We start from the raw sequence: 21,842 nt of genomic DNA on the forward strand, positions 1-21,842 counted from the left end.
TCTTCTATTGCCTGATTCCTGCAGCAACTCCGGGCTGGACTCTTTGCCTTCCACATCCCAACCCAACCCCAATCCCAATGCCACAGAACAGACAGAGATGTGTCAGTGATGAAGTCATTCACTGCTTGAAACTGTGACAGCTTCCCGGCGGTGACCTCCATCACTTGGGTTAGGAGGGCTAACTTCCCTCTGCAGCTCAACGCCCCTCTCCAAACCTCTGCTCTCACTCTAGGTCCCCATTCCCCATTTCTACAACAAACTCCCGCTTAGATTCCTCCCCAACGTCCTTCTCATCCTTGGGTCTTGGTTTACTCCTTCCCTTGGGATGAGTACAGCTGTGATGGAGGTAGGGGCTGGCATCAGCGCGTCCCAAGCCGGGTGTCCTCAGAGCAGCGGGGACTGATGCCAGCCCCTCCCTCCATCACAGCCCTACTCTCTCTCACTCCCGGTGACCAGGTGTCACCTGGTCAAGTGTGTCGCCCCTGGGTGGCCTGGGTCTGCGTCTTCCGACCTCTCATCTGGGCCTTGCGCTGTGGTCACCTCATCCAGCTCCCTTTCACGTCCTGGAAGATTTCCGCCCCTTGCTCCCCTCACCCCTCTCCCCGGGGGTGCCTCCCTGAGCCCTCGAGTGGCTTGAATCCCCCGCAACATTTCCTCCCCAGCACTCTCCGGGGCTCTGCGTCCAGCTGTGTCATTATCCGATGAGTGTCTGTCCCCCTTTGCGAATGTGAGCGGCGAGAGGGCAGCAAGTGCGGAGCCAGAGACGGACGCGGAACGGGCGTGTCCTAAGCCCAGGCCCCGACAGGAGGAAGGACCCGCGCTCTGCGGCCTCCCCGGGACCCCGCAGCGCCCCCCGCTTCCCTCGGCGGCGCCGGAAGCCGCCGGCGGGTCCCCTCCCCGCGGCGCCTGTAGCCTTATCTCTGCACCCTGAGGGCCCCGGGAGGAGGCGCGGGCGCGCCGGGAGGGACCGGCGGCGGCATGGGCCGGGGGCCCTGGGATGCGGGCCCGTCTCGCCGCCTGCTGCCGCTGTTGCTGCTGCTCGGCCTGGCCCGCGGCGCCGCGGGAGCGCCGGGCCCCGACGGTGAGTGCGGGCTGGGACGGGCACGGGCGGCCGGCGGGGCCCCCGGCTGGGCCTCGAGGACTCTGGGCGCACGGACGCTTCCCCGCCCCTGGGCCGGGCCGGCGCGGTGCCGAGGCGTGGGGCGCAGGTGGGGCCCGCGCCGGCCGTTGGAGATCGGCAAGGAGGAGCTCAGAGAAGCGGGGGGCTCCCCGCCGGGCTTCCCTGCCCCCGCCCGACCCCGCGACGCCGGGGGACGCGGGTTTTAAGGCGGCCTGGCCGGGCCCCCAGGGACCTCCACTGCCCAGGAGGCGGGGTGGGGGCTGGGCGCGAGCGCAGACCCGGGCAGGGCGGCGCCCGGGGAAGGGCGGGGAGGCCAGGGCGTTCTGCGGCGCTGTCACGCTTCCGGCTCTGCGGTGGCTTTTGCATGACACATTTTTGACCCGAAGCAATTTTCTTACCACTTTTAATTTTTTCACGTTGTTAGAGAGCCGGATGCTAAATATGGTGAGAAAGACGCGTAAGGAAGAGTACAGGAATGAAGCCATTAATTCACTCATTCATTCAACAGATGGCCCTTGAACAGCTTCCCTGTGCGCGATGAGGGCGGGCAGTGCGGGCCCTCGTGGAGCTCATTGTCTGGAGGATTTAGACCAGCAAATGTTCTATTTCCAAGCAATCGAGGGAGTTGTTTTTCCTCCTCTGCAAAATGCAGTGTTGAGCTGAGTAGGAATTACACAGAGGATTCAGACACGCAGGGGAGGTGACATTCGTCCACATAACTGTAATACAAGGCAGAATGGCATGAGTGTCATGAGAAGGTGTGGGTGGTGAGGGCAGGGAAAGGGGAATCGGTGGTGACCCTTGAGCTGGGCCATCAATGATTGGTCATATTTGGATATGGGAAAATGTGGAAAAGGTATCCCAGCTCATAGCAGAAGGCACTGTCACCTCTCCACAAATGAGTGTAGAATGAATGAATTCCTTCAGAATTCAGGCCCGGGGGAGAAGGGAAGGAAGCACACGGAGGCACCAGAGGCAGAGGGCAGAGTGCCTTGATTGGCAGACCTAGGCCTTTGGACTTAGCTGTGCCTGGAAGCCACTGGAAGCTGTTTCAAGGAGTGACAAGAAAAGTGGGTCTAGCCAGTTCTAGGCGCTTCGGGAGCCACAGGTTACAGTGCAGACATGGCCAAATCCAAGCACCACACCACACACAACCAGTCCCGAAAATGGCACAGAAACGGCATCATGAAACCCGGATCACAAAGATACGAATCTTTTAAAGGGGTGGACCCCAAGTTCCTGACAAACACGCGCTTTGCCAAGAAGCACAATAAGAAGGGCCTAAAGCAGATGCAGGGCGACAGTGCCAAGGCCATGAGTGCACGTGCTGAGGCCTTGCCCTCATAAACCCCAAGGAGGTTAAGCCCAAGATTCCAAAGGGTGTCAGCTCTTGCCTACGTTGCCCACCTCAAGCTTGGGAAATGTGCTCATGCCCTCATTGCCAAGGGGCTCAGGCTGTGCCAGCCAAAGACCAAGGTCAAGGATCAAACCAAGGCTCAGGCTGCAGCTCCAGCTTCAGTTCCAGCTCAGACTCCCGAAGGAGCTCAGGCCCCTACAAAGGCTTCAGAGTAGAGATCTGTGTCTGCCAACGTGAGGACAGAAGGATTGTCCCCCTTGGACTGCTATCTGCATGGGGCTGATGTCCTCCTTTGCTATTTGTATAAATAAACTTGAGGCGGGGGGAAGAAGGGTCTAAGGAACCCCCATCTTCCTTACTAAAACCAAACACTGATCCTGAAGTGGAAGGAAATTTCCATGTGATGACATACAAGGAGACTTGTGGTTGAGAATCCTGCCTGCCGCCCCCACCCCCATTCTCTTTGGCTTGGGACTTTTACCATGCCTGATGGGTATTTCAATGGCTTGATCTTCTGGAGTGGCCATTTTTGTAATATTAGGTGCCCTGGTTAAGATTCCTTCCTTGGCTCTATCTCCCAGAACAGTGCGCATAGGACTTGTAGATGCTTGGCGTCTATTTCAGGATCTTCCTGTGATCTCTCTAAGGTAGGAAACTGTCCAGTGCGATCCCATTGAATTGTTAGACTAAGATGGCTGAACACAGCTAGTAGCTACGTAAGGTCATCTGTAACTAAAGGTTTTGGGGTGAATTTGGGGAAACAGAAGTCAAGGCTTCCTGGTTGAGCCCCCTCTCCTTATGTAGACATTCTCCCTTCATGTTCAACCTTGGAGAACCTGGTTTTATGAAGGGCAGGTTTCCTGACAGTGGACAATGTAGGGAAAGACTGGAGGCTTGGACAAGCCCATTGAGGAAGTTGTTGCAATAACTGGCCTGGAAGTTCTGAGGACTGGACCCACAGTAATGACAGCAGAAACAGACTGAATGTAGACAGTAAGGTGGAAATGGACTGGAAGGAAGGATTTAATAACAGATATGAAGGTGCAAGGGAACAGAAGGGGAAAGATGACACTAAGGCTTGGGGGCTGGGTGACTTGGTATATGTTTCTACGGGAGGAGAAAGATTTGGAAAGAAAGATGATTAGTTGTTTTGGACATCCTGAATTTGAGGTGCTGTTATGGATTTGGAGAGACGAAATCAATAGACTTGATGGTTGCTTGAAACCTTGAAGTTGACAAGATTGGGAGGATGAAAGACAGATTCTTGGAGAGGATTCTTGGAGTTTAGATGGTAGATGCAAGTCGAGAAGGAAGAAGCAGCATCTGGGTAGGATGGAGAAAGACTAGGCTCATTTAGTCAAGGAAACTAGGAGACGGGAAGCCGAGAGGCAGAGATTGAGAAAAAGCCTTTGAATTGGATGGATCTGGTCAGTGGAGACCCAGAGCTAGTAGAGGAGAGAGGGTGAGAGCTAGATGTGAGGGCTCTAGGTTGAGGGCAGAGACCTTGTTTACGGAGTAGATACTCTTTTTTTTTTTTTTGAGACAGTCTCACTCTGTCGCCCAGGCTGGATGGAGTGCGGTGACATGATCTCGCTTGCTGCAACCTCTGCCTCCTGGGTTCAAGAAATCCTCCTACCTCAGCTTTCCGAGTAGCTGGGATTACAGATATGCACCACCACACCTAGCAAATTTTTGTATTTTTAGTAGAGATGGGGTTTCACCATGTTGGCCAGGCTGGTCTCAAACTCCTGACCTCAAGTGATCTGCCCGCCTCAGCCTCCCAAATTGCTGGGATTACAGGCATAAGCCACTGCTCCTGGCCTCGGAGTAGATACTCTTTAAAGAAATTAGAAGGAAAACGAAGGTAGCATTCAGTTGGGCTGGTCAAGTCAGTCCAAGATTTTTAGAGAATGCAAAACAGACTCAAACATATTTTAGACTGAGGGGTATTATTTAGTAGAGAGGGGAAAATTGAAAAAGCAAAAATAAATGAGATAGTTAATGGACGGAGCAGGTCAAAAATTAAACTTGGGCTATAAGTTGGGGAGGTTAGTTTCTGAAAGTGGGGGGCGAGGAAGAAGATTAGAGGACTGTGTTTGCCTTCTCCCATGGCGGGCTACTTAATGAGTGCTATTCATATTTCAAAGCAAGCCTGGGTGTCCTCACTCCTCCTAGGAAGTCCGTTGCCGCTATCCGCTTCTCTTTACAGCACCAGTAATACCATATTCCGTGCCTTGGTTGTTCACTTATACCATATTGCCGTGTGATTGTTTACTAAACTAAGAGCTCCTTGTGGGTAGGGACAGTGGCTTGTATTAGGAATCTGGTAGGCAAATAAATGAATACCATCCAAACAAGAATAAGCAAAGGCTATTTATTCAGAACTTGCTGTGACAAGGGAGTCAGCCATCATCACTTCCATTTGGCAGAGACTCAAAGATAGGCTGGGGGTGGAAAAGTTTTACAGTAGAAAAAGGAAGGGCGTTGGGGGTGGTGGTGGTTCAGGTATGCCCAGCTGGAGAAGTTTTCTAGCAGCATGCATCCCATGTGATTGGTGAGAGGGCCATATCTGGCTTTTCTGGTTAGTCCCAAGTTGGAATTGGGGGCAAAAATTAGCGTAGCTGGCCGTTACTGATTAAAGCCTGACCATTTGGGGCTGATTGCTACAGAGTTCCTGGAATGATTGCTGCAGATTGTGGGTTAGACTTCTATTTTAATATATGGGCTGGGTGCGGTGGCTCACGCCTATAATCCCAACATTTTGGGAAGCCGAGGTGGGTGGATCACTTGGGGTCAGGAGTTCGAGACCAGCTTGGCCAACATGGTGAAACCCCATCTCTACTAAAAATACAAAAAAAATTGGCCGGGCCTGGTGGTGGGCGCTTGTAATCCTAGCTACTCCAGAGGCTGAGGCAGGAGAGCCGCTTGAACCTGGGAGGCAGAGGTTGCAGTGAGCCGAGATCATGCCACTGCACTCCAGCCTAGGTGACAGAGCAAGGCTCTCTCTCTCTCTCTCTCTATATATATATATGATCTGGCCATTGTCCATTTGTATATTCAGTCTGTCACTGGCAACATGGGCCGAATGACATTAATTGGCATCAAAGATGTTTTGGGGAGGAGAGCTGAAGTCAGTTGAGCTGAAGTCAGATGACCTGAGTGTAAGGAAAGTGTGTTTCGCGTAACTGATATGGCAGGAGGGTGTTGGTGGCTGGGTGGGGTGCAGGGCCCAGGGGAGTCCAGAGGGTAGGAATGGGCGAGGAGGGGTAGAACCAGTTAGTCCTGTTTCTTAACCTTTCTCTGGCATTCGTTGCTAGAGTCAGGCCTGTTGGCTCAGGCCTGGCTGGAGGTCAGGAAGTTGTTCTTGCTGTATACAAAGGTCACCTGACTTCACTCATCATGCATTTCATGCTTGATCTTCCCTCTGTCTTCAGGAATCACAGCAGCACATTCACTATTCAGGGTGAGCCACAGGAGGAAAGAAGAGAAATAGAGTGAGTGGATTGTTTTGGAGTGATTTAAAGTTACTTAAAATAAAGGGTGCAGGATTAGAGTTGATGAAGATGCCCACCATGGCCTGTCTTCCACCTCCAGAGACTTGGTCCTGGGTGTATTCTTGGTCTTCTGGTCAAATCCTAAAATGGGATGCTAGGTCTCTGTAGCTCAAAATCACAAGTAGTCTGTTGGCCTCAGCTCTGCAGAAGAGAGAGGGAAAATGAACTGCAAAGATTAAGAAAAAGGATACACTCAGCTTGGCGTGGTGGCTCACACCTATAATCCCAGCACTTTGGGAGACTGGGGCGGATGGATCACCTGAGGTCAGGAGTTTGAGACCAGCCTGACCAACATGGAGAAACCCCATCTCTACTAAAAATGCAAAAATTAGCGGGGCATGGTGGCCCACACCTGTAATCCCAGCTACTCAGGAGGCTGAGACAGGAGAATAGCCTGAACCCGGGAGGTGGAGGTTGCAGTGAGCCGAGATTGTGCTATTGTACTCCAGCCTGGGCAACAAGAGTGAAACTCCATCTCAAAAAAAAAAAAAAGGTACACCCTTCTGGAGAATGAATCAGGTATGAGACAGGTGTGAAAAGAACCGGTAGGGGTTAAGTGAGTGACTGCCCGACGTGAACCGTAGGGTGTGGCGTAAATGAATGGCACTCAGTGTGGGTTGGTTTCTGGTCCTGAGGCCAGGTGTGGGGGCCCCACTGCTGGTTGATCTTGGTCACACCAGAAAGTGAACAGGATTGGGTCGTATGAGCCATTTTTTATGAGGAAAGGTTGAGAGTTCTTTTTTTGTTGTTTGTTTTTTGATTTTTTTTTTTTTTTTTGACTAGTCAAGTACAGTAGTGAGAAGGGGGAAAGAGTAGAATGAGAAGTTTGATCTGTAACTGACTGTCCACAATCAATTGAGATAACTCACTACCTTTGGACCAGCCCAAGTGAGAGTTCTTGATGGAGAATGTCAGTCCTAAATTTGGGTGGGTGTGGGAAATATATGACAATTTGAATAGCCCTGCAAATATTACATTGCTGGAGAGAGTAGAGTGCTCTCTGTCTTGGAGGGATTTAAAAGCAGAGTCTATGTTTTCATTTCTGGATTTTTTTTTTGTCAGGGATGTTGGAAAGGAGAGAACTTGAGATTTCTCAGATTCCTTCCACCTCTGGAATTTGGTGCAATCTCTTAAGAGCAATGCAATTTTATGTAGTGTTAGAGACCACTTGGGAATGCTTTTTCTTCCTGAGTTTTGGGCCCCATTGGCTTATTTCCTCCCGTTGTTTGATCTGTCTTTCCAAATTTGACAGACAGAATCTCAGGAAGGTTGTGCTGGATTTGTTTGGTCTGACTGTGAATGGTTGAGGGTTAGGTTAAAAGCAGATTTAAAATTTAAGTACTGCATTTGTGCTTTTTTGTTATTGTTGCTGTTGGGTTTTTAGAGATGGGGTCTAGATTTTTGGCCAGGCTAGTCATGAACTCCTGGGTGCAAGTGATCTTCCCATCTCAATCTCCCAAAATGCTGGAATTACAGGTGTGAGCCATTGTGCTTGGCCTGCATTTGTGCTTTTAAACTACCTTCTTCCCTTGACTGTGAACATCTCTTTACTGTACTATTAAAGTCCATCAGCTAATGTCTCAGAAGTACACTGAAGTTGTTGCTCGTGTATTGAAGTAAAGAGTGAGAGTGGTTCTCAGAAGCTGGCAGCCTCCCTCCCATCCTGAGTTGCAGCTTTACTTGGTTGCAGTGGAGAGGAAGGACAGGTGAGCAGGGCTGAAAAGGTGAGGAGCTGAACTTTCAACTTCTGAGTCAGCTGTTACCCAGAAGGCTGGGAGGATGTGGCGAAGACAGGGAGTGATTATGTAAATTTGAATATTATGGTTTCTGGGATATCAGCCCATCAATGGGTAGACACCTGAATGCACAAAGATACTGCTCTTGATTTTTGCATCAGTGCATTTCTCCGTCACTCTTCCCATTGGTGTAATTGGGAGTTGGCTAGCCAACCACCAGTGTTAGTACCTTCTTTTATTCATTAACAAAGAGTTGTTGAATGGTTGGTTATAACAATGTCTGACACATTTTAATTGCTTTTCATGTATTAACTCATTGATATGGTTTGGCTGTGTCCCTACCCAAATCTCAACTTGAATTGTAGCTCCCATAATTCCTATGTGTTGTGAGAGGGACCCAGGGAGAGATGATTCAATCATGGGGGAGGTTTCCCCCATACTGTTCTCGTGGTAGTGAATAAGTCTCACAAGATCTGATGGTTTTATCAGGGGTTTCTCCTTTCACTTGTCCCTCATTCTCTCCTGCTGCTGCTGTGTAACACATGCCTTTTGCCTTCTGCCATGATTGTGAGGCTTCCCCAGCCACTTGGAACTGTAAGTCCATTAAACCTCGTTTTCTTTGTAAATTACCCAGTCTCGGGTATGTCTTTATCAGCATCATGAAGAAAGACTAATATACACTCATTTACTTTTGAATCCTCACAACAACCATATAAAGTAGGTTTATTATTCTTCTGATTTTACAGATTTACAGGAAACTGAGGCACAGAGATCTCCAAGGATTACATAGCTAGTAAGTGGCATAGCTAGGATCGTAACTAACCCAAGCGCTTGTAACCACCATGCCAAATACCAGGCACTGCATCTTGCAGACTGTTTCTAACAATAATAACAAAATCTGTGGAAATGGATATAAATATTCATGTCAATTGTCTCATATTTGCATGTTGCTTTACACTTCATACAGCATTTATATTTCTCATTTAATCTAGACCACAACATGTTCATCTCATGGATTAAAATGAGAGACCTGGCTGGGCACAGTGGCTCATGCCTGTGATCCCAGCACTTTGGGAGACTGTAGCAGGAATACTGATTGAGCCCAGGAGTTAGAGACCAGTCTGGGCAACATAGGGAGATCCCGTGTCTATAAAATAATAATAATAAAAAATTAGCTGGGCGTGGTGGTGCATGCCTGTGGTCCCAGCTACTCGGGAGGCTGAGATGGGAGACTCGCCTGAGCCTGGGAGGTCGAGGCTGCAGTGAACCATGATTGTGCCACTGCACTCCAGCCTGGGTGAAAGAGGGAGACAAAAAAAAATTTGGAGAACTGACAGTTTAACTTGCTAAAATCACATAATTAAGGATCAGGACTCCAACCCTGACTCTGGTTGAGACACCAAAACCTGTCTCACCCTCTCATTGTTAGGTGCAGTTTTAGCTGGGGTAGTCACTGCAGAGCTGGGACGGGTAGTGAAGCTAGCTCAGCAGCCTTAGCCGGGGGATGTGGTAATAGTAACAAAGAACACTTGTCAGGTTTTCTCTCCTTTTAGATTTTGGGTTCTTCAACTTTCCTATTTCTCTGCCAGTAATTCTAGACGTCCCTCGGGGTCCCTCACCTCTGCAGTCATTCCCTCGGTTACTACATGGCAACCACCTCTCTGCTTTCAGGCCCTGAGTATGCTGACGACAGAACTAAGCCATCCTTGACGTGGGTACCAAGTGCCCCCGACCCAGTTCTCCCTGAGATCCTAGCAAAGCCCTAGTGATCTTTCTCTGGCCTGGAGAATTCCTCTCCCTTGGGTTATTCTATTACATTTGCCCCACAGCTGTGCTATGCGGCAGTTGAGACTTGGTGAAAGACTTCTTTCAGTATTGCCTTTTCTTTCCCCAGGATTCTGACTCCAGTCCCTGAGGTTGAGGTTCAGCTAGTCTGGCAGTGTTCCTCTCTGTGTGGTCCACCTGGGAGCAGTTTAGAAATGCAGATTCTCAGGCCCTGCCTCTCCCCTACTGAATCAGAATCTTTGGGGACACTGTGTTTTAACAGGATCGCCAGGAAGCATGACCAGCTGTCTTGGTTTGCACAGAACTGAGGGGTTTCCTGGGACACAGGACTTTTTGTATTAAAACTAGCATGAGTTAGTCACTCCGTCTCCAGGTGATTCTTAACTGAGCCTCAGGCTGTGGAACAGTGGACCCATGTGGTCAGAGAGTTGTCCCGCAAAGTCCTGCAGAATAGGCTAATCACGGCTGAATAATAAGCACCCCTGCCTGTATTTCTTTGGAAACCACCTTCTCATCTGCAGATAGTCTGAGAAGCCTTGGCAGCCTGGAACCCATCTTAGGTTTTTTTGCTGGTGTGGGGAACAAACATGTATTGAGCCAAATTCTACTGCATGCCAGCTACTGTCTTTGGGGTTATACTTATGCTAAATTATTTTTTCTTTCTTTCTTTCTTTCTTTCTTTCTTTCTTTTTTTCTTTCTTTCTTTCTTTCTTTCTTCCTTCCTTCTCTTTCTTTCTCTCTCTTTCTTTCTTTCTCTCTCTCTTTCTTTCTTTCTTTTTCTCTCTCTCTTTCCTTTCTTTTTGATGTGTGTATCTCATCTAAATAAATGATTCTTAATGGGTCATTAAAACAGGTACCCTAAGAATGAAGTGTATGCCAGGTGTGGTAGCTCACACTTGTAATCCCAGGACTTTGGGAGGCCGAGGTGGGTGGATTGCTTGAGGTCAGGAGTTCAAGACCAGCCTGGCCAACATGGTGAAAACTCATCTCAGCTAAAAATAAAAAAATTAGCCGGGTGTGGTGGTGCACACCTGTGGTTCCAGCTACTCAGGAGGCTGAGACACAAGAATCGCTTGAGCCTGGAAGGCAGAGGTTGCAGTGAGCTGTGATCGTGCCAATGCTCTCCAGCCTGGGGGACAGAGCGAGACCTTGTCTCAAAAAAAAAAAAAAAAAGTGTCAAAGACCTAGTATTTGATAGCACAACACCACAACAGGGTTACTATAGTTAATAATAATTTAATTGTATATTTTAAAATAACTAAAAGACTATGACTATTGTTTGTAATACAGAGGATAAATACTGAAAGGGATGGATATCCCATTTTACAATACATGATTACTACGCATTGCATGCCTGCATCAAAACATCTCAGGTACCCCATAAATATAAACAGCTATGTACTCACAAAAGTTAAAGTTAAAAATAAAAAAGAAGGAAATGTCAGAACTTTAGGGAGAAAGGACTTTCGGGGGGCTCTTTATCCTCTGCTACTCAAAATGTGATCCACCTGTGAGCTTCTTAGAAATCCAAAATATAGGGCTCCTCCCCAGACCAACTGAATTGGGGCCTGCAGTTTAACAAAGGTTAAGATCCCCAGGTATTTTTTTGTTTGTTTGTTTTGTTTTGTTTTTGAGACTGAGTTTCGCTCTGTCGCCTAGGCTGGAGTGTAGTGGTGCAATCTCGGCTCACTGCAACCTCCGCCTCCCGGCTTCAAGTGATTCTTCTGCCTCAGCCTCCCAAGTAACTGGGACTACAGGCACCGGCCACCACACCCGGCTAATTTTTTGTATTTTTAGTAGAGACGGGGTTTCACTGTGTTAGCCAGGATGATCTCAATCTCTTGACCTCATGATCCGCCTGCCTCAGCCTCCCAAAGTGCTGGGATTACAGGCATGAGCTACTGTGCCTGGCCCAGGTGTTTTGTTTGTATTTTTCTTTTTTAGTATGTATGTATTTTTTTTTACCTTTATGGTTACATAGTAGGTGTGTATATTTATGGGATATATGAGTTTTCTTTTTTTTTTTTTTAGAAACAAGATCTCATTCTGTTTTCTAGGCTGGAGTGCAGTGGCATGATCATAGCTTACGTAACTTTGCACTCCTGGACTCAAGCAACCCCCCTGCCTCAGCCTCCTGAGGTGATTTGAATGCACTTTAAAATTCGAGAAGCCCAAAGTCCTTGTTTTAAAGGTGAAAAAACTGAGATCCAGAAAGGTTAAGTGGTGTGCTCAAGGTCACACAGTGAATTCGACTCAGCTAGATTTAGGATCCAGCTCTAACTAGCTTTCAAGTCCAGTGCTTCCCCCTATACCTGGCTGCCTTCCTCTAAGGCCATGTGTTTGTCTGGGGCTATTTATTAAATAAACTTGAACTTAATTCAGTTTCTTTTAAAACATTTTCTATTCTATCCTTCACTAATTCAGACTGGACTTCCTTTAATTTATCTGAGTGAGTCCCACCTCTTTTCTTCTTAATATTTTTTATGTTTATTAGATTTACTCAATAGTTACATGAAATAGCCATTTTCCAGCTGATATTAAGTTTTTTTATGTGGTTTTTTTTTTTTTTTTTTTTTTGAGACAGAGTCTTGATCTGTTGCCCAGGCTGGAGTGCAGTGGCATAGTCTTGGCTCACTGCAACCTCTGCCTTCCGGGTTCAAGTGATCCTCTTGCCTCAGCCACCTGAGTAGCTGGGATTACAGGTGTCCACCACCATGCCTAGCTAATTTTTTTTGTATTTTTAATAGAGACAGGGTTTCACCATGATGGCCAGGCTGGTCTCAAACTCCTGGCCTCAAGTGATCTGCCCTGCTTGGCCTCCCAAAGTGCTGGGATTACAGGCGTGAGCCACCGCGCCCGGCTGAGTTTTTGCAAATGGATCTATTTAATCTCCGCATCTTTATAAGGACAAGTTTTTTAAATTTTATTTTTAACATTTTTAAAGAGACAGTCTAGCTCTGTTGCCCAGTCTGGAGTGCAGTGGCTCAATCAAAGCACACTGCAGCCTTGATCTCCTGAGCTCAAAAGATCCTCCCACATCAGCTTCACAAGTAGCTGGGATTACAGGTATGCACCACCATGCCCAGCTAATTACATTTTTTTTTTTTTTTTGGTAGCGATGAGGTCTTGCTATGTTGATCAGGCTGGCACTTTGGTAGGCTGAGGTAGGAGGATTATTTGAGGCCAGGAGCTTGAAACCAGCCTGGACAACATAGTGGGATCCTGTCTCTAAAAAAGTAAATAAATAAAACAAAAAATTGGCCAGGTGTGGTGGGATGTGCCTGTTGTCCTAACTACTCTGGAGGCTGAGGAAGGAGGATAGCTTGAGCACAGGAGGTCAAGGCTGCAGTGAGCTGTCGTCACACCATTGCACTCCAGCCTGGGTGACAGAGGCGACAGAGTGAGACCTTGTCTCAACAAACAAACAAACAAACCAAAGTGATGAGATTACAGGTGTGAGCCACTGCACCTTGCCCTAGACAAGTATTTTATATAAGAAAAAAATCTAAAAAATTTGCATTTGTCAACCTTAAATAATAAGATTCAGAACGTATGATTACATATAGAGTTTATTCAAGCATAAAACTTGAGGGTGGCCACTGGGAAACACTGACTTCAATGAATGGAGTGTTCATTCAAAAATGGGGAAGTTACAGTTTCATTTATGTAGAAATTGTAGCAGAATTACATTTTCCATACAAGACCAGTGCATATGCCACAGCGATTTGGTTGGTTACAGATTGCTACACTCCAAGGAAAATTACTTTATTACTCCATGAGGAGAGATAGCGATCTAAGGGGGTCTTATCTCTGGTGCCATTTGGGCTTAATTATTTACAGGGGGAAAAAAGGCAGAAGTTACAGCTGTATACTTTGTGACTCAAACTGCATAGCCACATTCCTCTCAAGGCTTGGTATAATTTAAAGTTCCAACAGCTTTAAGTTTGAATTACTTAATTTCTCATATTTCATTGTTTCAATAGAATCATATTTATGTCTATTATTGTACTACACACATTTATGTGTGACTTCAGTGTCTACTTAAGGTTTTTAGCCTTTGAACAGCGTGTTTATATTGTCTGTTCACTGGGGAAGTAGCTTATAATGGGCTTCTTTGGTTTTCAGTGAAAAATTCTTACAGGCTTCCTTAGCTTGGGTTACTTTAGTTACTTGTTCTCTAAAGCTATGTACCTGCTATCTACCATCTCTCAATGGCATCATGAGAAATTTGGGATCCAGACACAAAATAATTTCCCTATAGAAATTTGAGTTTCCCTCCCCTTTTTTGCCATCAAGGCTTTAATTATATTAGCCCCCAAGTGAAAACAAACCAAATGTTTATCATCAGATTGTGTACCATATATTATCAGATTATCATCAGATGCAAATTGTGCATCATATATTCTGCATCTTGCGTTAGGCAGTTGTTTCATGGTTGTCTACATTTGTTAAAACCCACTGAAATTGCACACTTAAACATGGGGGTGTTTTATTGTATGCATATTATATCTCAATAAAGTTGATTTTTAAAGTAAAAACTGTAATTTTCAATATTTTCTTACTATTGTGGTAAAGTAGACATAAGGCAAAATTTTACCATTTTAGCTATTTTGAAGTGTGCAATTGAGAGGCAAGTTGTATATTGTTGTGCAACCATTGCTACCATCCATCTTCAGAACTTTTTCATCATCCCAAATTGAAACACTACCCAAGATTTAGGGTATTTAATAAGATTGCATTTTTTTTTTTTTTTTTTGGATGGAGTCTTGCTCTGTCACGCAGGCTGGAGTGCAGTGGCACAATCTCAGCTCACTGCAACCTCCGCCTCCCGGGTTCAAGCGATTCTCCTGCTTCAGCCTCCTGAGTAGTTAGGATTACAGGCGCACGCCACTGAACCTGGCTAATTTTTGTATTTTAGTAAAGACGGTGTTTCACCATGTTGACCAGGCTGGTCTCAAACTCCTGACCTTAGGTGATCTGCCCACCTTGACCTCCCAAAGTGCTGGGATTACAGGCATGAGCCACCGTGCCTGGCCAAGATTGCATTCTATCTACAAATTAAATTGGGGAGAATGTTCATATGTTCATCCTTGTAGGGTTGATCACAAATGGGTTTTTCAACTTGACCCAGGATCCATTATTTAGAAAGTATTTCCAAGATTTTGGTTGCATGTCATTATGAATTTTTTTTTTTTTTTTGAGATGAAGTCTTACTTTGTCACCTAGGCTGGAGTGCAGTGGTGCTATCTTGGCTCACTGCAACCTCTGCCTCCAGGGTTCAAGTGATTCCCCTGCTTTAGCCTCCTGAGTAGCTGGGACTACAGGTGTGTGCCACTACGCCTGGCTAATGTTTTTGTATTTTTGGTAGAGACAGGGTTACGCCATGTTGGCCAGGCTGGTCTCAAACTCCTGACCTCCAGTGATCCACCTGCCTCGGCCTCCCAAAGTGCTGGGATTTATAGGCATGAGCCACCGTGCCCGGCCCTGCATGTCATTATGAATTGACAATGTACTGATCATATGGTTTAAAATGTTTTGTGCTAAAATGTTAATGTGTTAAGATGGTTAAATATACTTACCTATATGATGGACATTTAGGTATGGGGACTCATCCTCACTTCAGTTTGGTGTGTTGTCCTTCTAATCTGGAGCCTTCTGGTTCATTTTCTCCCGGTCGTAAAATTCTGTTTTGTGCGGCATCAGTGAAGGAATCCAGGCATTTAACTACTCCTTGCAGGTATTTTCAACCAGTTCCTTGAACTTTCATTCCTGTTCCTTATGTCTGTCTTCTGAAATTTGCAGAGACTCTGCTTCCTGGGCCTTTCTAGGATTGGCTTTTAGTTCTTCCTCTCTGCTAAGGCAATTACCATGCATCCATCTCTTTTTCTTTTTTAACAGAGATGAGGTCTCATCATGTTGCCCAGGATTAGTCTCGAACTCCTGGGATCAAGGCCTCCCAAATGCTGAGATTACAGGCATGAGCCACTGTACCTGGCCCATCCATCTCTTTCTCATCTTCTTTATTTTTATTTTTTGAGATGGAGTCTCACTCTGTTGCCCAGGCTAGAGTGCAGTGGTGTGATCTCAGCTCACTGCAACCTCAGCCTTCTGGGTTCAAGCGATTCTCTTGCCTCAGCCTACCAAGTAGCTGGGAGTACAGGTGCCTGCCACTGCGCCCGGCTAATTTTTGTATTTTTAGGACAGATGGGGTTTCACCACGTTGGCCAGGCTGGTCTTGAACTCCTGACCTCAAGTGATCCACCCGCCTTGGCCTCCCAAAGTGCTGAGATTACAGGCGTGAGCCACTCCGCCCGGCCTCATTTTCATTTTCTGAAATACTGTTAGCATCTTTTGTCTGCTATCATCTTCTCTCTCAGGGTTTATACCTTCCTAGTCTTTTATGTAATTTTTCCCCCAGTGCATTTGATAATATTTTCTAATTCTTTAACATCCTTAAAATTGTATTTACTAATCCCTAAATCCCCATTTTCTTTTTTCCTTTTTTCAGGTTTCTTATATTAAAATTCTAGTGTTTTCTTTTTTTTTTTCTTTTTCTTGGCTGCCTGCTTTTCTCTCTCTTTTTTAGGCATCAAACCAACTGAGACTGGGAGATTTCCAAACATGCTAACCATGCTGCTGTTTTGTGTGTTCTTTTTTAAAATAAGAGATAACTCAAAAATGAGAAAAACCACTAATTATCACTAGGTAATACCAAATTAACCATGGAATATTTATACTATCTCAGATCATAAAGGAAAATGCAACAAATTTGAAAAAAGTAAAAATTTTAAAGGCCGCATTGAAGTATAAAAGTATACTCTTAAGGTATAAACACGCATAAGTCTTACATTTGTGGAGTAAATATGTTTTTATACCTAGTGTTAAACATTTCAATTTTGATATTCCCTTTGTCCTAAGAATTATTTAGGAGAATGTTCTGTGTTTTGCAAGTATGTTTTTTTGGGGATGCCAGTCTTATGTTTTGTTTGATAGTTCTATTACATTATTATGTGGTCAGATAATTCAGCCTTTAACATTTTTACTTGTTTGGAATTTGTTGCATTTGTCTTTACGGTCTGAGATACAATAAGTTTTGGAAATATTCCATGGTTAATTTGGCATTACTTAGTGATGATTAGCGGTTTGTCTTATTTTTGTGTTGTCTTTTATTTTTTTAAAAAACACGCAGAACAGCAGCATGGTTAGAGTGTTTAGAAATCCCTAGTCTCAGTTGGTTTCATGCCTGGAGCAGCCTAAGGGCTAGGCTGTCTTACCTGGGTAACAGTGGAGCCAAAACTAAAATGAAATTCAATGCTAGAAAGATTCTCTTTACTAGGTCGCTCCTGAAATTACAGAGGCACTGAGAGTGAAACACAGTATACCACATAGCCTTGGGTAGAAATTCTTGTTTGATCTTGGGCCATATATCACCATCTGGTAGATTTGGATGTTTTAGAAGTTTTAGCCTCAAACAATTCTGCTGTTTATTTCAATAATTGGGATCTGGTCATCCTACTGGGACTTGGCTGTTATATCACTGTCATCTTAAACACATTCATTTTTTTCTTTGGAAAAAAAAATGAGTAGGGTAATAGGCAGCTGTGTTCCTCTTCACTCCATTTGCTTTTTGAGTTGCAGCAAGCAGGATTTCAGATTTCTCTATCCAGGCAGTCAATAAAAATATATTGAGTGTCTGCACTGTGCCATCATAACATATGGGCAAATGACATCATCCCTATCCTTGAGCGGCTCATTCATAATACTGAGCTTGGAATACAAAGCTAGAACCAAATATAATGACACATTAACGTGATTGATAGGGAATGTGCCAGTGTTAGGGGAGCACAGAGGAAGATGCATTTAATTTTCCTTAAGAATGGAGGAATGGGCCGGGCGCGTTGGCTCACACCTATAATCCCAGCTCCTTGGGAGGCTGAGGCCAGTGGATCCCTCAAGCTCAGGGGTGCGAGACCAGCCTTGACAACATAGGGAGACCCCATCTCTACAGAAAATACAAAAATTAGATGGGTGTGGTGGCATGTGCCTGTAGTCCCAGCTACTTAGGAGGTTGAGGTGGGGAGAATTGCATGAGCCCGGGAGGTCAAGGCTGCAGTGAGCTGAGATCATGCCACTGCGCTTCAACCTGGGCAACAGAGTCAGACTCTACCTCAAAAAAAGAAAAAAATGGAGTAGTGGGGAAGACCTCAGAGAGAATGTGACATTAAGCTGGGTCTTAAAATATGAATAGGTGCTAGCTAGGTAGAGAAGAAGGCATAGGCATTTTAGGTATATAGAGAGTGTGACTGTGGCATGCGAGTAGGATAGTAGATATTCTGTTAGGGAAAGAGTAGTTAGCCTCTGACATCTGGCAAGTACCATGTGTGGTTGGGGCTCGGAAACAATGAGGCTGGAGGAGTATGTCTGGAGTGAGATCACTAAGAGCATTGACTGTGGCCTAGCTCGGTGGCTCACGCCTGTAATCCCAGTACTTTAGAAGGCCAAGGTGGGTGGATTGCTAGAGCCCAGGATTTCGAGACCAGCCTGGGCAACATGGCAAAACCCTGTGTCTACAGAAAAAAAAAAATTAGCTGGTGTGGTGATGTGTGCCTATAGTCCCAGCTACTTGGGAGGCTGAGGTGGGAGGTTCACCTTCTCCCAGGAGGTTGAGGCTGCAGCGAGCTGTGATTGTACCACTGCACTCCAGCCTGGGCGACAGAGCAAGACCATGTCTCGAAAAAAAAAAAAAAAAAAAAGAAAGAAAGACATTGCCACACAGAGGAAGAGATTTGCACTTTATTCTGTGAGAAATAAACAGCCACTGAAGGTTTTTAAGGATGAGACTAGGTGTGTCCTGTGTTATTTTGGTCTTCAAATTTTGGTTCTTCGTTGTAAATGTCCACTAACTACATGTGTCTCATCTTGCATTTTTCTTTTTCTGAAACATACACTTTATGATTCAGGTTTAGACGTCTGTGCCACTTGCCATGAACATGCCACATGCCAGCAAAGAGAAGGGAAGAAGATCTGTATTTGCAACTATGGATTTGTAGGGAACGGGAGGACTCAGTGTGTTGGTAAGTTCTGAACTCTGGGTTAAGTTGAAAAGCTGAATCGAGAAACAAGATTCTCTTGTATTAAAGAGTTGATGTCCTTGGGGGAAAACATTGTTATTTTGTTCACATGTTTTTATTATGAGAAGTTTTGTCAATTATAATAAGTCTTTGTTTTAGTGTTTGGATACATTCTTTCTCTAGTGTTTCCAAGATAGTATTCCTCATGTTAGAGGTCATTGAATTTGAATCTCTGGAAACTCTGGGACCTAACACAAATTTGACATCTGTTTTAAGTCTTAACTTTAACTTCACAACTCAAGTGAATATTGCATTCCTTAATTTCTCTGGTTATTTTGATATGAAACTATTTATATTAGTACTATGAGGAAAAACAAAACAATTTGCCATCGGACTTTTTGGTTAATTGGTAAAATACTGTTGCTTTGGGTCTTATGTCTGTCAGAATTCATCCTCCAAATTTTTGGTAGTTGTGATACTTTTAGGGACTTAGATGACTTAAAGGAACTCAAAGCCCTTTAGGTTAGAAGCATCTGAAATTATTTTTTGCCTGATGATATCCACCATGCCATGACAGTCAGACAATATCCAGGTTGAAGCTCAATTCAGAGAGAGGGAGACTTTCACAACAATTTTACAATAGTAAATGTTGCAATAATCTTCCAATTTCCTCCCAGCAACCTTGTTATATGCATTAAAAATATTTATGGTTTTACCTTACAGTTGTGGATAGATGGTATATACAGCCTTGTTGTGATATCTTTGTGTGCTTTTTTTCTCCCTAAAGAAAAATAACAGCGAGGTACTGAGCCTCGATCTTGTAATCCCAACTATTCTGGAGGTTGAGGTGGGAGGATCACTTGAGGCCAGGAGTTTGAGACCAGCCTGGGCAGCATAGTGAGACCCCCATATCCAAAAAAAGTTTTTTTTAAATTAGCCACATGTGGTGGCACATGCCTGTACTCCCAGGTATTTGGGAGGCTGAGGCAGGAGGATGCCTTGAGCCCAGGAGTTTGAAGCTTCAGTGAGTTTTTTTTTTTTTTTTTTTTTTTGAGGTGGAGTCTCACTCTGTCGTCTGTCGCCCAGGCTGGAGTGCAGTGCTGTGATCTTGGCTCACTGCAACCTCCGCCTCCTGGGTTCAAGTGATTCTTCTGCCTCAGCCTCCCGAGTAGCTAGGATTACAGGCGGGCACCACCACGCCCGGCTAATTTTTGTATTTTTGGTAGAGACGAGGTTTCACCATGTTGGCCAGGCTGGTCTTGAACTCCCGATCTCAGGTGATCTGCCTGCCTCAGCCTCCCAAAGTGCTGGGATTACAGGCGTGAGCCACTGCACCTGGCCCTGCCCTTTGATTTTTGAACAAAGAAACTCCTCTTAATGGGCAGAAGGGACTTTATTAATTTATGTGGTACTACTCCCAGGCACTAGGTACTGTGCATCCCGATGCTTGGCCTGCTGAGACTTTGCCTTACATAGATTGCAGGCAAGGTTATCCATGTGCCAGAGGTGCTATAACATGGTATTAAGCCTAGGGTCTTGAGAATTCTAGACTCCTCTACAAACTGAAATGTCCCTTCCAGTGAGGTCCACAGAGGAGGCCTGTCTCAAAAACAACAGCAAAGGACAGGAATATTCCATTTTATGGACAGCTGGACTTGTTTCTAAAACCACTGGATAGTGTTCTGTAACCTAGGACGGACACTTGGCCTAACTATGGCTTGAGAGTCTGCTCTGTCTCTCTAAGCTCTTATGCAGATCTCCCCAAAGATAGTTTTTTTTTGTTTGTTTGTTTTTCTTTCAGACAGGGTCTCACTCTGTTGTCCAGGCTGGAGTGTAGTGGTGTGATCATGGCTCACTGCAGCCTCGACCTCCCAGGCTCAAGTGATCTTCCTGCCTCAGCTCCTGAGTATCTGGGACTACAGGCACACACCACCATGTGCAGCTAATTTCTCTCTCTCTTTTTTTTTTTTTTTTTTTTTTTTGTGTGTGTGTGGAGGTGGGGTTTTGCCATGTGGCCCAGGCTGGTCTTGAACTACTGGGCTCAAGTGATCTGCCTGCCTTGGCCTCCCAAAGTGCTGGGATTACAGGTGTGAGCTACTGCACCTGGCCCCACTGATAGTTTTAATATGGTGAATCATGTTCCAAAGCCAATTACATTTTACAAAGGTAATACAGTCATGTGCCATATAACGATGTTTTGGTTAATGATAGACCGAATATACAACAGTGGGCCCATAAGATTATATAATGGAGCTGAAAAATTCCTATCACCTAGAGATGTCGTAGCTGTCATAATGTTATAACACAATGCATTATGTGTTTGTAGTGATGCTGGTATAAGCAAACCTACTGTGCTGCCAGTTGTATAAAAGTATAGCACATACAATAATGTATAGTACATAGGCCAGGCATGGTGGGTCATGCCTGTAATCCCAGCACTTTTGGAAGCCAAGGCAGGAGGATCACCTGAGGCCAGGAGTTCAAGACCAGCCTGTCCAACATGGTGAAACCCCATCTCTACTAAAAATACAAAAATTAGCCAGGCACGGTGGCAGGCGCCTGTAATCTGAGCTACTCGGGAGGCTGAGACAGGAGAATTGCTTGAACCCAGGAGGCAGAGGTTGCAGTGAGCCGAGATCGCGCCATTGCACTCCAGCCTGGGTGACAAGAGCAAAACTCTGTCTCAAAAAAAAAAAAAAAGTATAGTACGTAATACTTGAAAATGACAATAAATGATTATATTACTGGATTATGTATTTGCTATATGTTTTATCATTATTTTAGAGTGTACTCCTTCTACTTATTAAAAAAAAGTTAACTACTAAACAGCCTCAGGCAGGTCTTTCAGGATGTATTGCAGAAGAAAGCATTGTTATCATAGGAGATGACAGCTCCATGTATGCTCTTGCCCTTGACAACCTTCCAGTGGGACAAGATGTGGAAGCGGAAGACAGTGATAACATGATCCTGACCCTGTGTAGGCCTAAGCTATTGCCTAAGCTATTGTGTGTGTGTGTGTTTGTGTCTTAGAATTTTTTTTTTTTTTAGCCAGGGTCTCACTTTGTCACCTGTGTTGGAGTGCAGTGGTGTGATCTCGGCCCACTACAGCCTCGGCCTCCTGGGCTCAAGTGATCCTTCCACCTCGGCCTCCCAAGTAGCTGAGACTACAGAGGCACACCACCACGTCAGGCTAATTTTGTTTATTTTTTGCAGAGACAA

General features: G+C 45.3%; 1 protein-coding gene and 1 pseudogene across 6 annotated transcripts in view; both read left to right on the forward strand.

The window, feature by feature from the left end:
* Positions 1–337: 337 nt before the first annotated feature.
* Positions 338–21,842, forward strand: part of SUSD1 (sushi domain containing 1) — a 150,312-nt gene continuing 128,807 nt past the window's right edge. For 2 of the 6 annotated variants that reach the window (XM_034967988.3, XM_034967992.3), the window contains exons 1-2: positions 351–1,081; positions 18,513–18,626. In XM_034967988.3, coding sequence (XP_034823879.2) covers positions 979–1,081; positions 18,513–18,626 — 217 coding nt within the window. In that variant the 5' untranslated portion in view covers positions 351–978. Of the gene's footprint in view, positions 1,082–18,512; positions 18,627–21,842 lie in introns of all 6 variants that reach the window. The other 4 variants (XM_063594266.1, XM_055117250.2, XM_034967991.3 and 1 more) reach the window with 4 other exon arrangements.
* On the forward strand, positions 2,040–2,909 carry LOC117981783 (large ribosomal subunit protein eL29-like; annotated as a pseudogene).

Source organism: Pan paniscus, chromosome 11 (assembly GCF_029289425.2).
Source record: "Pan paniscus chromosome 11, NHGRI_mPanPan1-v2.0_pri, whole genome shotgun sequence".
NCBI classification, from domain to species: Eukaryota; Metazoa; Chordata; class Mammalia; order Primates; family Hominidae; genus Pan; species Pan paniscus.